Raw genomic sequence first — 15768 nt, 5'->3', positions numbered from 1 at the left:
GATGGGACACCTTTATCACATAATATCTAAATATCCTGATCGTCATTTAAACAATTAACGATAATTCCTTGAATGTTTTTTGTTTACTACCGAATGGAACAAAAACTATAGAGGCAAAGGGTGTCCCATTTTCCCCACCCCACTATTCTAAAGCATCTTGCTTACTGTTGGTTAACAACAACGGTCTTTACTCACTTTGGTTAATTCACACTGGAGTGCTCGCTGTTCGTAAACGTTTAGTTTTCTGATGATCGAAGATATATAGGCAAAATACTTTTATTTTGCAATTTTTCCACTACGCCAATACAACATAAAATCTTTTTTCTATTATTTAAATATATTTAATTGAAATACAGTGTTTTATTCACTTTTACGGTATATAACACAGTTAAGAGTCAGAAAATTTGATAACCAAAGAATAAAATCGACATTGCTACTATATATTAGCACATTGTAAGCATATATAACGAGTTTATGTTTCACGGTCTATTTTAATAAGCAGCTAGTCACAGTGCTATTCTGGATAAATACATAAAAATAATTTAAATTAACTAAAACCACGTATGACAAGATATCGCAACTTGGCGAGTAAACGAAATACACCAAGCTACGATTAATAAAACAAAGAGGTAACATATGGTGTATCAAAAATACACATTCCCAATTAAAAATATAGATGTCAGTAAAGTTATATAAATTCAGTTTTTAGCAACAAAAAAAATGAACCAATGAAACACTATTGAGCTTTTTTTGATTTGTTTTTCTGGCAGTTTTCGCCAAATTGTAGGTTTTGTCGGCGGCAGAGTACCACGCTAAAAACGAAGGTTAAAACCATTGAAATCAGTCCGTTCATTGCTGGAAATAGAAAAGCGCTGTACCACGTTATATTGAGGTCGTCCACGCTAAGTGTCCTGAAACGAAAAAAAATGATAAAATCGAGTGTTGTGGTATACTATCTTGAGAATGGATGAATGTAACTTATTTATGCAAAGCAACGATAAGATAGTCATTATAACACGGATGTTTAATTCCATGCGCTTCGTGCCTGCTTAATTGTTACCAAGTTTACGGGTAATTGTTTCAGATAAATGCGGTGACCGTCACACAGTTTGATACCAATATGCATGAATAAATGTAATTAATTTACCCTCACGTGGCGGGGCCATGACAGTCATTATGACACTTCACACATCTCGTGCTCGCTTATTGCGAGTTACCACGTACTTAACGTAGCGAGTATTTTTTCATGTTTTTTTTTAACATGTAACTAAAAATTCAGACAACCAATAAGGGGACCACAAACATTGCATCCAAACTTACCCTTCGTCCAGTCGTCCTAATATTTCACGCAACGCTCCTTCAATGAATTTGTTTTGGTAGTAAAGCCCCCCAGCTATAAGTACGTGGAAGATTTGATGCGAATGACCAACGATATCGAACCAACCTATAACGTTAAATGTGACTGATTTATTTTTTTCAAAGTTTTAAATTAACATTCCAATGGTTAGTTGTTAATTATACGGTCGCTATAACACGGGTGTTTTGTTTCATACACGTGCCTGCTTATACAAGTTGCCACGTATTTAACTTTGTGGTTGATGTCTTTTTGGTCAATTTATTATAGGGTCACTGAGTTGTAGTTAATGCAGCTAAAATACTTGCTCAAGGACACGCCCCAACGATGGTAGCAGTAACGAGATTCGAACCCGGTGTATTAACGCCAGCAGTTTACGGAAGCTCAGCCCTACAAGCTGTGTAAATAGTAGGGTGGGGGAAGACGGGACACTTTTAGCACATAAATCCCAATAACCTGATCGTGTTTTAAAAATTAACAACGGTCCATGGAAGTTGTGGGAATACCGTTTTATAATTGTTTAATGTTCTTTGTTTACTACCAAATAGAACGAAAAAATAGAATAAAAAGTTGTCCCATCTTTCCCTGCCCCACTATATATTATTATACACAAGGTCACGATATATACCTGGTAAAATACGTTCTGGGAACCTCAATCCATTTACCGTTGCGCTCAGTGCCATAATACAGGTCAACTCGAAGAAATTTCTTCTTGATTCGTCACTTATGGCAATGCCGCAAGTTTTAAACTGTGGCTCGGGCGTGAAGGTTAAATACCTGTTAACGAGTATGGTATATGAGGGTGGGGAAAGACGGAACACCTTTAGCAAATGATATCCAATCGTGTTTTAAACTATCTATATGAGAGTCGTAAGGATACAGCTTTATAATTACGTGAACGTTCTTTGTTAACTACCGAAAAAAAAAATAACAAAATATAGAATAAAAGGTGTCCCGTCTTTCCCCACCTTACTAAATAGTAGATCGGGGTAGAGTGGTACATCTTTACACTCATTTTTATCGTTTTGTTTTAGTTAAGATGAATTATAAGTTCACAGAATAGTATAAAACTACGCAACGTTGGTACTTTAAGATTACAAAACAAATGATTAAAAAATAAGATCTTTTTCATACTTTCTGTATAGTAGGGTGGGGAAAGATGGGACACCTGTTCATTCTATTTTCCCGTCCAATTTGGTAGTGAACAAAGAAAAATCAAAAAATTATACTATGCCTTCACAACTCCCTTATACCGTTGTTAATTGTTTAAAACACGATCAGGAGATTTAGATATTATGTGCTGAAGGTGTCCCATCTTCCCCCACCCGACTATATAGAAATATGTTTTTGAGTTGGTAATATCAGCTTATAAATATATTTGTCAATTTAACGTCTAATTATGCAGGCAGGAAATTACAAATATCTTCCGTGCATGGCACTTACTTGTAAAAACATGGGAGACACAGTGATGTATACAAGACCACATATACAGCTATTCGCAGCACGTATCTGTAAGGAACGTATGGCAGTCTAGAATAACACACGATAGGTACAGCCATCATGCTTCCCACTATGATAGCAAAATATGCCAAATGATATGAACCTGTAGCAGTGTTAAAAACAATTGTTACTTGTTATAATGTTACATAAAAGACGATTAAATTGTTTTCTGTTCTCGTACGTGAGGTCCTATACAGCATCACACGCCGTAGGAGGTATAGGCCAATAGTAGACCATTTACACTATAGGCCTTAGTGACTAGGGTAATGTATAATTCATAACATTATTATAGCATTAATGGGCAGTGTAGCTTATATGTGGATATAATAAATACCAGTAACGTACCGCGTTGAATTTGTATGAATGCGCTTTAATGCTACAACACAATAAAAATTTTACAGCGTACTTAATACTTATGTTGAGCAATACTATTCTATGTGGGTGAGGTCCTGCAATGTGACACGCCATGGGACCTGTGATTTAGGCTGGAGTTTGCCAATACGTGTAAATGAATGACTGTAACTTATTTACCCTCGCGTGGCGGGCAAGGACAGACGTTATATAACCGAATGTTTTGGGTATAAATATCGGTCTCACCTGTATGTGGGATCACACAAGTGTAAGGGCAAATGTAGAAAGTAAAACAGGTGGCAAGTCCAATGCATTGGATTGCAATACAGCCATAATCACAGCAGAAACACGCTTCCCTAGCTCCAGGTGTGAGGCAGTTAAATGTATGGGCGAGGGAACTTCCAAAAAAGGTCAATACGACACCTTTATAAATGTTTGCGTTGAGAATACAATTTAAGTACTTGAGCACATAACTTATGATTTGAACGAAGCTATATAACGTTAACGTTGCACATTTTTGATACAGGCGTGGTTGGTTACGTTAAATAATACTTTATATATGCTAGTGAGTTGGGGTAAGATGGTACATGTTTTTATTCTATTTATTTGTTTCCTTAGGTAGTAAAAATAACACTCAAAGAATTATATATACAGTAGGATGGGGAAGATGGGACACATTTTAACTCTATTTTCTCGTCCCATATAGTAGTAAACAAAGAACATTTAAAGAAATATGAAACTATGTCCCCATGAGTCTCATAGACCGTTGTTAGTTGTTTAAAACACGATCAGGATATCTGGATATTATGTGCTAAAGGTGTCCCATCTTTCCCCACCCTACTATATATATATAAATTTCACGATCGGGAAATATAGAGGATATTATTAGCTAACGGTATCTCATATTACCATCAATTAGTATACACGTTACAGACAATTAATACGTATCGATTATAACATTGTAACATTCTAACGAACTATGTTAGTAAACACACTTTACCTAACACGAAAAACCAGTAAGGATAGAACAGAGGGTCCGTATATCCTCGTTCAGTCATTATTTCGTTTGCGAATTTGAAATGCCGGGTTGCTGCGATAACGAACGGTATAAGATGTGTCCATACGTTCAGTGTTTCGTTAGTTGGATGGAATAAACTGTGTAGGAGTACAGCAGTTACACACCGGTTTAAAATGGTAGGGTGGGGGAAGATGGGATACATTTTTATTCTATTTTCTCGTCCCATTCTGTAGTAAACAAAGAACATTTAAAGAATTATAAAATCTTATTCCCACGACTCACACAGACCGTTGTTAAATATTTAAAACATGATCAGGTTATTCAAATATAATATGGTAAAAGTGTCTCATCTTCCCCCACAGTACTATACATTAAGCGGACTATTAGGTACCGCGTATATTACTATCTGCAACATATTAGTATATACAGTAGTTACACATCGGTTTAATTAATACATTTTTACGCTTCAGGTACATCGTGTATTATACTGTCTGCAAAAAAGTCTTGCGTTGTCTAGATCGCTATACTGCTAATGGTAGTGAGCTAGGTCATACCATTTGCCACATTGCGTTTGTATCAAGTATTTGATTGTACTAGAGAGACACGGTGTATAGGAGTATTAAGTTATGAAATAGGTCAATAAATTTTCATTTGGACTTGGTTTTGTTTTAAAACAGTGATATTGTGGGACTTTTAGTTAGTTCTTTATATAGTATAGGGTGGGGAGAGATGGGACACCATTTTATTCTATTTTATCGTCCCATTTAGTAGTAAACAAAGAACATTCAAAGAATTGTAAAACGGTATCCTCACGTCTCCCATAGACTGTTGTTAATTGTTTAAAACACGATCGGGATACTTACGGGCGAAAGGTGTCCCATCTACCCCCACCCTACTATATTATTACGCTTCTAAGACTTACTAATGGACTGTCTCGGTACCTCTAAATTATTAAAGACCATCGTTCACATGCTTCGTTAATTCTTGGAATATAAATCAATCAGAAAATGATTAGCGTACAAAAAAATCGTGTTGAATGTAGAGTAGACAATACAAAAGCTTCACTTATGTTATAAATAAGACTAGTATAAGTAATGCCCGGAAATACAATTCAGACGAAACATTTCAATGGCGTGCCCCTTGAGACATGCGTCCTATATATCAACGTTATCCAATTTGCGGCCGTTATTAAGGAGAAAGGTTTTATTTCTGCCAAGCTAATACAAAATGTCCACAAACCTCTTCACGCAATATAAGACCGAGGACGGCGTCGGTCGATAACCATGCAGAATGAAAGACTCGTGGTAACATTCTGCCGTCTCCGCTTTTGGTTTCAATCCGTAAGATCGAAGCCAACTATCCCACAATGACCTGCGGGTAACAAGGCTGCTGGATGAATAATTAAATTTTACGCAGCATGACGATACCTTACATACAAACACGCAATAGTACGATTCAAGCATGATGCTGGGTTACTGCAGCAGTCTGCAGGTGCGTCATTTTAATAATACAGTTATGCTATAGATTAGTTTCGTAATCAATACAAACAAATAAATCAGACCACGTACCGGTACGTTAATAGGTTTTGTCAAAAAAACACGATGCACGTACATTTAATTAAAATACCCTGTTATTAAAGTGATCACTGTTACTTACCGTTTGTTTAAAGAACCTGAATCATGTTTTATACCGTTGGTATTCAATCGATCCTTTACTTCTGTTTTTGCAACATGACATACGTTGCCGTTCACCAATTCCCCATTATCTAACATAGTACGATTGCCTAATAGCCGGGACCCTTAAAAACAGAGAAAATTACAATAAGCTAGCATACTAGATTCTTTTAGTGCCTCTAAGCTGTAATGTGTACAGCCATAGGGCTTAGCATTGGCTATTGTCTGTATTCTTTCTTCATTCAACACAAACGAGCAAATAAACCGAACCATTACTGATCTGTACCGGTCTATACTTGCATTTTTCTTCATTCAATACAAATGAGTAAATAAACTGAACCAAATTTCGGTAGCGGCCTCTTATGTACAATGACCGGCATGCAGTGCAGCAGACCGCAATAGCACAAGATCCGGTTACGTCACGTTCTTTCGTAAAATACAACAGCACAGCGAAGTTGATACTAACTGTCAACAATGATTTGTACAGTTCTTGCCTCTGTACTACTAACTAACTAAACTATGCCACGATGTTGATGTCTGCTTATATTGTTATAGAGGCATTCTATTGGTTATTTATAAACTAATAGACACATGTGTTTTGTCACAGTTTTCGTGCGTGACATTCAATTTTAGTCTTTAGAATTGCAGAACTTTCCCACTGAGACTATGACGTTTGGTAATCTATTTCAACTGCAGTAATCGGTACAACAGGCCTTCATTTGAACACTGTACTACAAAGAACAGTAGAACTCGCCGGTACTGCTGAATGCATACACGTGTCTAGCAGCTGTTTTTCTTCTTCGAACTAGTATACGTACTATAAAGATACATAACTGCAGGCACTTCTTAGTTTGATATTATTAAATGCAAACTATGTACAGTTTAGATTCCAAATCAAACACTCTAGTCTCGTTTGTTTTCTTATTGATCTGTCGCGCGTTCGCCACTCGTCAGTTTTACGTAATCAAAAGAAAAAGGCAGTGTTTGAATTGGGTGGGCCACAATAGAAACGAGTTGGATATTAAAAGCTGTGTCTAGTCTAGTGTCTGTGAGAAATACGATAAAGTATAGGGTGTGCCGCGTGATAATGCAACCACAGCGCTTCACGTATAAGCGGGTACGAAGTGTATGAAACAGAACAAAACGACTATCGTTGCTTAAACATGCGAGGATAAACAAGTCACATTCCTTTATAAAACATTCGCTCGCGGCAGTTTCTTAAAACACGGTAAAATTAATGTATAAGAATGTTGGATTTGTGTAACATGTAGGTGCGAAGAGCTGCAGAGTATGCTTGTCACAACTTGTTGATTCATATTTGAATGAATTTATTCCATCAAAAAAAAAGCAACTGTATACTATAGCGCATCATTTGGTTAAGAACGGCTTAAAAATAGCTTTAAAAAAAGGAATATATATTTTTGTACTTGCTTGTTAAATAAATATGTCGTGTATCTTATTAAGCAACAGCACTAAGATTTTAAGGAATTTATGTACAAAATTCAGTAATCCAATCACAAGAAACGTATGGAATAGGAAGTAGTAATTGAACAAGTACATAGTTAAAATTACAAACAAAAAATAAAACTTGACCACAAAGAGTGCGATTTACAAACAATACTAAAGGCAGTAAAAGGAAATAGGTCATAAATCGGGGCCAAAAAATTGAAATGTACATATTATAAATGAAAAGTACATTTTCACAAAACAGGGATGCACCATTAGTTCATGATCTGTCCTATGATATAGATGTAAGTACAATGAATTGAAGCAACTCTTCGCTTCAGGCAATGAACTAAACATAAGTAACACTATTTGGTGCATTAGAATTTGCATGACCATTGGATTGTTACTTCTGAGTTACAAGTTCTTTGTGCTTAAAAAAAGCATCCATTCGTGCCAAGGCATATTCCTATAAAATAAATGTTTTTAGACTATATTAGTAAAAACAAACGGTGGTGTTTAAAGTGCTTTCATTTATACTGTATGATAAAATATGCTGCTATATTTGTGGGTGTATGTGTCTAACCACTTGTTATATAACAAGCTGTACAAAAAAAACACGAATGTATGAAATAAGACAACCATATTATAACTATTAAGTTGTCTGCGATACAGGTATAAAGCAACTTCTTTTATTTACATGTTATTTATATTATTTGTTCACTACTTTTACAAAGGGTTAAAAATGGTGTTTAAAAATCTACCCTCCCTTCGCTTATTAATAGTAATACTACAATGTTTTGCAACTGCAAGCAAAAAATATAATCACCCCAAAAAATGTGTGGAAACTCGTAAGTTGGTACGAGGTGTATGAAATAAAATCAAAACACCAATGTTATAACAATTTTCATTGCCCTGTCATGTGAGGATAATTAAATTTAATACTTTATACTTTTTTGCAAATGCAGTCACATACCATGTATCCGAAACCAATGTCAGAGATCTGAGCTTGTACCACGGACCATAGGGCCCAGAAAATATGAGACAACAAAGAGAACCTAAAAAAATAGTAAAATAAAAATTGAAAACCTTGTCATGAATTGGCTAAAACTAAAGCAAAGAGTGAAATGTTAGGAAGAAACAAATATTAAAACTTAGTTGTAAGTTTGAAAGGTAATTGAAAAAAAATTAAAACCAAACAAATTGCAAGACATTTGCAAACTAAATGCAAACAAATTATAAATAATACTTTGTGAAGCACATTAAAGAAGTTTAAAAGAAAAGGAAAATTAATCACAGTACTATAAAAAGCAAGTGGCTCTACCAAAACACACGTTAAATCTAGAATTGTTGAAGAACAGTCCTGGAGCAAAACGCTAGCACTACTTGCTGAGTTAAATCCACCTCCAACTTCTCAGCTTCCTTCAGAGCGTTATTGGTCAGTTGACCTATTTAAAAATATCTCAGCGCGTGTCTCACCGACACGGCATGAAATAGACAAAATGGGCCCTACAAAAAATCAGGCACGGCACAGAGCTTAACTTTTTCCTCGACACTTTATCAATCAAATTATAACAAATTATCGATTGCTACAAGTGCAGTATAATACTTATTTTATTTTTATTTAACCAATTGCAGCAAAAAGCTAAATAAATTACAAAATCCTGATTGGCACACCTAAATTTTTAAATTAAAAGTGAATTACGCGAAACTGATGAAATTATAAACAAGCATTACTTCTGCACTTATAACAAATCTGATCTTTTAATAATGTAATCAGGAAAATCATTTCACACCTATTAATTTTACATTACACCCAGGCTTGACTAAAATGACCCTATTTACAGTAACAAAACACTCTGTCGTTCTTTAACAACCATGTCTTGGGTAAAAAGTTTATTGTGCTTTGTTAAATATATCAACATAAAAGATTTGAAATCATAAACTTAAGAAAGCATTCCCAAACAGGGAAAGTGCAAGTGTAGAATATGGTTACCAAAAATAGCTCACCTGAGGCGTATTTTGTGATATAATATATATGTAACTTCTAGTGTATAAGTAATACAAGAATATTGTAATTTACCTTTTTATTTCATCCATTATGTAAGCTTTTTGCCACTTTGGGTCACTTCTTCTTGACGGGCGCACTCTATAGCTTTCTTCTAGATAAACTTCTACAAGGTTCGCCTGAAATACATGATAACAATAATCAATATTAAAACACCAGATTTTGGGTACATTAGAGCACACTATTTTAATCTGTATGAATGAGGTCCTTGAGGATCTTGGATTTAAGCCTGATTTGGCTCATTACCTCATATTTCAGAGCACACTAGTCCTAGGTTCTAGATAAGGACCTCCCATATAGAGTAGAGAATATTAATTAAACCTTTATGAAGTAGACAATATAAATAAGCCAATTCCTAAATCTTTTTGAAAACCCAATAATTCATTATATCAAGTATTTACACTACCTGTTGTTGCTGGTTAGCATAATGCTCAAACTTGTAACTAAAAAATGGCCATGAAGAGTAGCTGTAGTCATACATCCACTCACAAAAGTGGTTGGCGATGTCAAAACCCCTAAACATAAAATGGTGGTCTGATAGGATGTAGATATTTTATATAAATAAATTTGAAAGAGATTTTCTGGCATCTTTTGATTTCATTTTATCTTTGCCATTCAGCGAGACATCATTAGGCTATATCACATAATATATAAATTGCCTGGCCGCATTACCATATACATAAGTAATAAAAAACAATTTGTATACCGATAGTTGTAACTGCTGTATTCAAAGTCAATCATTTGAACAGGGTTGTTTTGATCATCACGTATGCTCTGCAATAAGTTGCCTAAAAAGAAACCACGTTAGTCCTAGTCAATTACTGCAATGAACAGGCATAATCTGCCACATGCAGGCAGGCAAAATGAGGATAAAAACAGTTTGCCATTAAAAAGCCTAATTAAGCAGAAATTCAGAAACTGTAAATATACTTTGAACTTTTGTTAAAAGATAATTTATAACAAAAATAAGAGCAAAAATGAGCATACCTTCTTGTATGTCATTGTGGCAGAAAACAACAACATCTTGCTTTGATATTATTCTTCTGCAAAAAATAAAACATCCCGTGTAAGTAAATGGTGGAAAAACAACAAAAAACATCAGAAACTCACGTTACAAACTGTACTTCAGCTTCAATATTGCATGCCATTAGTTTAAGGTAGAGTGACTGTTTGTACTCATCCGAGAACTCGGCACTTTTCGCATTTTCAAAATACCTGAAAAGTGGTATGAACTGTTACATTTATCAGTTGCAATAAAATATTTGAATCATTAGAACATAAATTGAATCATTAGAAGATAGATTGAATCCTTAAATGGTGGATTAATGATAGTTGGTATATTACAGGTATTCTGTTTCATACACCTCGTGTCTGCTTACGAGTTATGACATAGGTAACTTTGTGGCTGATATTTTGGGGGATTTTTTCATTATTTCATTTATAGTTGACAATTTAGACAACTCATAAAGAACTATAGGATTGGAGCAATTGCTGGTAAGTGTCTTGTCAAATGACACATAAATACACTATGATAGCAGAATCAAGCCTTGAAAACCTCTGTGCTGCAGACAGGCCTTTTAACCACAATAAATACAATACTCACGTGTACAGTTTGGAGATAATAAAAGTTGGTTCTTTCTTTACTGGCATTTGCAAGGAATGATATTCAACCATCCTTTGTGCAATGTGCCGAGATGTACTTGGATCAAATAAATCAGAAGTTTTTAGGGTACGGCTCTATGAAACAATTAACTTTTAATACAGCTTTAGTTTCAATCGATAAATCAGTTATGGTGGCGAAGTCACTAGAAACAAGACAATTTATTATTATAAAATAAACATAAAATACAATGTTATGTAATTAAGCAAGGCATTAAACCAACAGGACAGGTTAAAGTCCAAAACTCTTTTTTTCTTTTTATTTACAAGTGTGCGCAGGATTTTAAAGCTACACAAACAAAGAAACATGGCCAAGTCTAGGAAAAAGGTCTGGTCAGACTTTTCCCTAAACGACATACATATTAATATGCAGCCATTGAGCCATATGTTGGGGTAATAGGCCAAATCTGACTCAAATCCCATGTCCTCGACAAGGACCTCACCCACATTGAATATGGTGCAGTAATTTTGTAAACTTACTGGTAAAAATTCTTCAAGTCGTCCACCAGGAAACACAGCATAGAGTTTGGGACCAACCTTTCTCTCAGCCAAAATCGAAAACACAACACTTTCTTGTATTTGAGCTTTGAAATCCTGTAATTAAAAAAGGCACGATATATATAATAAAACTTTTTAAAACAAGTTAAAACCAAGTTACTAACTAATTGATATTAGCAGTTTAGCACTATCATTACAACAAGTATTTTATTATACATTTAAACATTATATTAGTAATTACAAATCCGGGCAGGACATAACTATTATAACTTATAATTATATCCAATAATAATGCAAACAAAAAAAATAATTCGAGCATACCTGTAGGATAAGACCATAGAGTCGCAGAAGGACTGTGTTTGGATAACAGCTGTCATTGTCATTTGATCTGTACTTTGGTGGCAAATTACATATGTACAGTTTGTTTGTTAAACCACCCCTGTAAATAATTTATGGAATTACCACAAAATTAAACCTAAAGTTCCAAACAAGTTTATGCTAGGCAAATGCATAGCATAGACATTACTTTATTTTTTGCATACCCATGTTAGGCGACTATGATCGTATTCATATGTGTTACACTTGTAACTTTTTTATCAAAATCTGTTGTGACATCGATTAAATATACATTATAGTTTAACTACAGTCATACTAATTATACAAAAAGAAACTTCAGTAATAGAATGCAGTATGCTAGGAATATGCTTGTTTGTTTAGACCAGTGGTTCCCAAAGTATGGGTCGTGACCCAAACATGGGTCGCACAGGGTTGGAAAATGGGTCGCGCCAAGGTGATTTAAATCTATCAAAACGAGTTTTTTTCCTTTTAAGCGTTCGGGTTAGTTTGCGTTGTAGTTTACCCTTATATTTACCATGTTTTTCTTAGCTAGGTTGACTGTTTGTTACAAAATAGTAGGCATTCACACGTGGATTCATTGCATCATAATAGCGATTGTTTGACCTGGCAATTAATTGCGACATAATAGCAATTTACAAGTCGAATATTTGCGTCATAATAGGGATTGACACGTAATCATTGGGCATGTAAGAGGTTTAAAACAGGCTTGAATGTTTAAGAAGCACATGTATCATATTTTAGCCTTTACGTGCGTTGTATTTTATCCTTTTTTTTCAACAATACATTGAAAGATCCACACAAACAGTTAAAGATTTTAAAAACTCGGGCGTTTGTCGAAAAATAACTTTGAAAATGCGCGAAATCGTGCTGCGTAACGGTATTATCCACGCGAGCCGTCATGAAATAAACAGAGGTTAGTTTATTACGTCATAGAATGTGTATTGTTACGTTTTATCTACGTTACAGATTACGTAATACGTTAGGGGTTATTGGTTGGGAATTAGGGGTTTAAGGTTTTCACTATCATAAAACAGTGCGAAAACAAGTCTATAACGTCCCGCATTTACGTAATACATCACACTATTGTTACGTAACATAATACTATTGTGATGTAAATCGTTAACCTTACGCAAGTCAAGCGAATTACGGTGACGCAGCATGTTTTCGCGCATTTTTAAGTTAATTTTCGACACGAACGCTGGACTTTTTCGCAAAAAAATAAGACAGCAGGTATCAGTGAGGCCTATTGAACATTTTGGTCCCAGAATTTCACATGGCCACCAGCTAAAGGATTAGCCATGAGTCGTGAGATGTTCATAATACTCTGATTTGGGTCACGCTAAAAAAACTTTGGGAACCACTGGTTTAGACAATCAAAGCGGAGAAAACTGGGGTGTTAAAATACATAATGACCCTCATCTTTTATACTTTGGGGCGACATGCACACAAAATATATATTATAAAACAAACACTTTACCCTAAGGTAGTGATTTCAAACTCGTGTATTGAGATCTGAGACCAGGGACCATCCAAATATTCTTTGCACAGTTGGTAAGCTCGAGAGACAACATCAACCCTAAACCATAATTTTAAATAATAATTAAAAGGTGTCACATACTTAGTTCTTGATGTTAAAAAAACTGTCATTCGTATGAAGTAATTTATAATAATTCAAACTTTCATTTTATAAATGACCAACACAATAACACTTATCCATTTAAGCAACAAAATTGCACTTTAAAATATGTGTAGAACAGAGAAAAACAAATGAGAATTAAAAAACCTTATATTTTCCTTCACCATGTCCATGTCATCTGGACCTGGCTTACGTTTCGGCAGCAAAGCAGATGCCATGATGTTACTGTTTTAAGCGAATGTGTTTGTCCTACCAACAATGAGCAAAGTACGAGAGTCCAGCACAGTCTGCCAATGATTAATTTCTCATAGACAGCAAAACAAAAGTAAATTTGGGCCTAATCTATAAGAGTTAACTATATTTGGTGTCAGAAGGTGTCGTGCCTATGTATGCAAGCTGACACTGACTGTACACTACTATAACTTTCTTATGTAGGCCCTACCCTTAGATAGGCACCATACAATATCCTATGGAACTAGCCTGACCTATCACCTATGTACAGAGCTACAGGCTGATGCCACAGTACTGAAAAGGACCTCATTTAAGGAAAACTAAAATCGTGCTGCATAAGCACTAGGCTTGTAAGAAAAACCAATAAACCACAATTGAGCAAAGTCCAAACAAACAACAATCTATTTTAACGGCAACGTAAATCATAACACAATTGAAAGGCGGGTCCAAAGTCCCCATAACGATTGCAGTCTGCCTAACTCTAAAAAGACAAACACAACAATGGCGCATTTACAAATTGGGTATATTGCAAAGGCACAATTTCATTCACAAAAATAAATCACTTTAAATTACCTTATGAAACAACCTACGGTGCATACAATCGTCATATACTCATACAGGTTGTTAACTATTAAACCTGCGTAAATATATTTCATGGAACTGGCTTAACGACTTGGAAGTCAACAAACGGCCGATACAAACAACATCAAAATATATAACATGACTTGACCTACTGCTCAATAAAATATGCCAAAACACGCGCAATATTATGAACCAACCAAAAGACATGAAACATACCCGCGAGTGACTAAGTTGAGTTAAACGCCAAATGTTTAAAACATGGCGGTAATGCATCATCCTAACGTCTCTACCGACTTTGGTGAATACTTACAGATCAGTTGACAAAACTTACTAAATCGTTCACGCGTATTTACCTCTGATAAAACTATTTTTTCGTTTTCATTCTTTCTTGCGGTGGATATACAGCCATATTACGAAGCTGATTACGACAGATTGTATAGTGTATATGGTTACACGACTGTATTAGGGATAAAATACTGCCCCATATGTTTTTACCAACACAATACACTGGCGAAATATATGTTTACATACCCCAAACGTTGGTTTGATCTGTTGTCGTAGGCGTATGAACAGGATCCTGAGGTAGATTGCGACGAAGTATTGTACATTGCATCAAAAACATTCATTTTCAGATATTTTTCCAGACTTAAATACCTTAAAATATTCTGCAACGTATGGTGTCAATAATCGTATGCTAATATATATATAAATGTATCAACAACACATTTCGTTATTTTAGCAGCTGTCAACGAGTGAGGCTCGGCAGTTCGAATAAAGGCAATGTTGTGGTGCAATCGTTATAAGCGCTGGAAAGCACTGACGGGCAGACAAACAAGTTTTTCGCCCGTAGTAACTGAAGCGAAATGGCGAACTCGCTTGAGCCACGCTAAGTTTATTTTGCTTCCATTTAGTGAACCTAGAACAAAAGCATACTAAACAATAGTAAACAAGGGTTCCTAAACTTTTCGACACTTGCCCCGTTTTACGAAACCTACAAAGCTCGTCTAATTTTTCAAAGTAAAAACGATTTCTTGTTGTAGCTCAAGAGTATATTGTTTGCTGTCCAGAATCTTTTAACTTGTCATCATATCACTTATACAAAGAACCCTTAATTTACCGCCAACTATTACGCATATTTCACTTAACAGACCTACGAATAGTTCTGTCTACGTACTAGTATTATTACATGCAAAAAGTAATTCACTAGGTCGTTTATGGTTTATGCCATAACACAACAGAACGTTTAAGATCCAGATTCCGTCACCAACTGGATAATAATATCAAAACAACGGCTAAGCCTTGTCAATAAAACCGACGTCCTAAGTCACAAACTGACCACCCATTATCATCATAAATTGACAGATTATAAAAAGAAATATCCATAAACCACAAACTGCC

The 15768-nt window shown here is 35.1% G+C and overlaps 2 protein-coding genes and 1 long non-coding RNA gene across 6 annotated transcripts in view; 1 reads left to right on the top strand and 2 right to left on the bottom strand.

Annotated features, from left to right (window-relative positions):
- LOC113474587 overlaps positions 1-15768 on the top strand; it is a 56212-nt gene that overhangs the window by 25988 nt on the left and 14456 nt on the right. The window lies entirely within an intron of this gene.
- On the bottom strand, positions 346-6024 carry LOC100186043 (membrane progestin receptor gamma-A-like). The gene is made up of 8 exons (XM_002125591.5): positions 5880-6024; positions 5463-5594; positions 4206-4360; positions 3452-3628; positions 2798-2957; positions 1983-2131; positions 1321-1444; positions 346-911 (listed from the first exon to the last, which is right to left on the bottom strand). The coding sequence occupies exons 1-8, from the start codon at positions 5993-5995 to the stop codon at positions 737-739; spliced, it is 1188 nt and encodes a 395-aa protein (XP_002125627.4). The 5' UTR covers positions 5996-6024; the 3' UTR covers positions 346-736.
- On the bottom strand, positions 7205-15054 carry LOC100186785 (choline/ethanolamine kinase). 4 transcript variants are annotated; one of them, XM_009864168.3, is made up of 13 exons: positions 14902-15043; positions 13705-13844; positions 13399-13497; positions 11886-12003; positions 11547-11660; positions 11011-11144; positions 10518-10622; positions 10395-10450; positions 10114-10195; positions 9814-9922; positions 9423-9526; positions 8316-8397; positions 7205-7808 (listed from the first exon to the last, which is right to left on the bottom strand). In XM_009864168.3, the coding sequence occupies exons 2-13, from the start codon at positions 13773-13775 to the stop codon at positions 7746-7748; spliced, it is 1137 nt and encodes a 378-aa protein (XP_009862470.1). In that variant the 5' UTR covers positions 13776-13844; positions 14902-15043; the 3' UTR covers positions 7205-7745. The 4 variants fall into 4 exon arrangements, 3 of the variants coding, with proteins under 3 accessions (XP_009862470.1, XP_009862469.1, XP_026692101.1); XR_717766.3 differs by lacking the exon at positions 13705-13844 and adding an exon at positions 8674-8787 and having other exon boundaries at positions 7665-7808; positions 14902-15054; XM_009864167.3 differs by lacking the exon at positions 13705-13844 and having other exon boundaries at positions 14902-15053.

The sequence above is a fragment of the Ciona intestinalis genome, chromosome 1, assembly GCF_000224145.3.
Source record: "Ciona intestinalis chromosome 1, KH, whole genome shotgun sequence".
In the NCBI taxonomy this organism is placed as follows: domain Eukaryota; kingdom Metazoa; phylum Chordata; class Ascidiacea; order Phlebobranchia; family Cionidae; genus Ciona; species Ciona intestinalis.
This window is presented reverse-complemented; position numbering and strand designations above follow the sequence as displayed.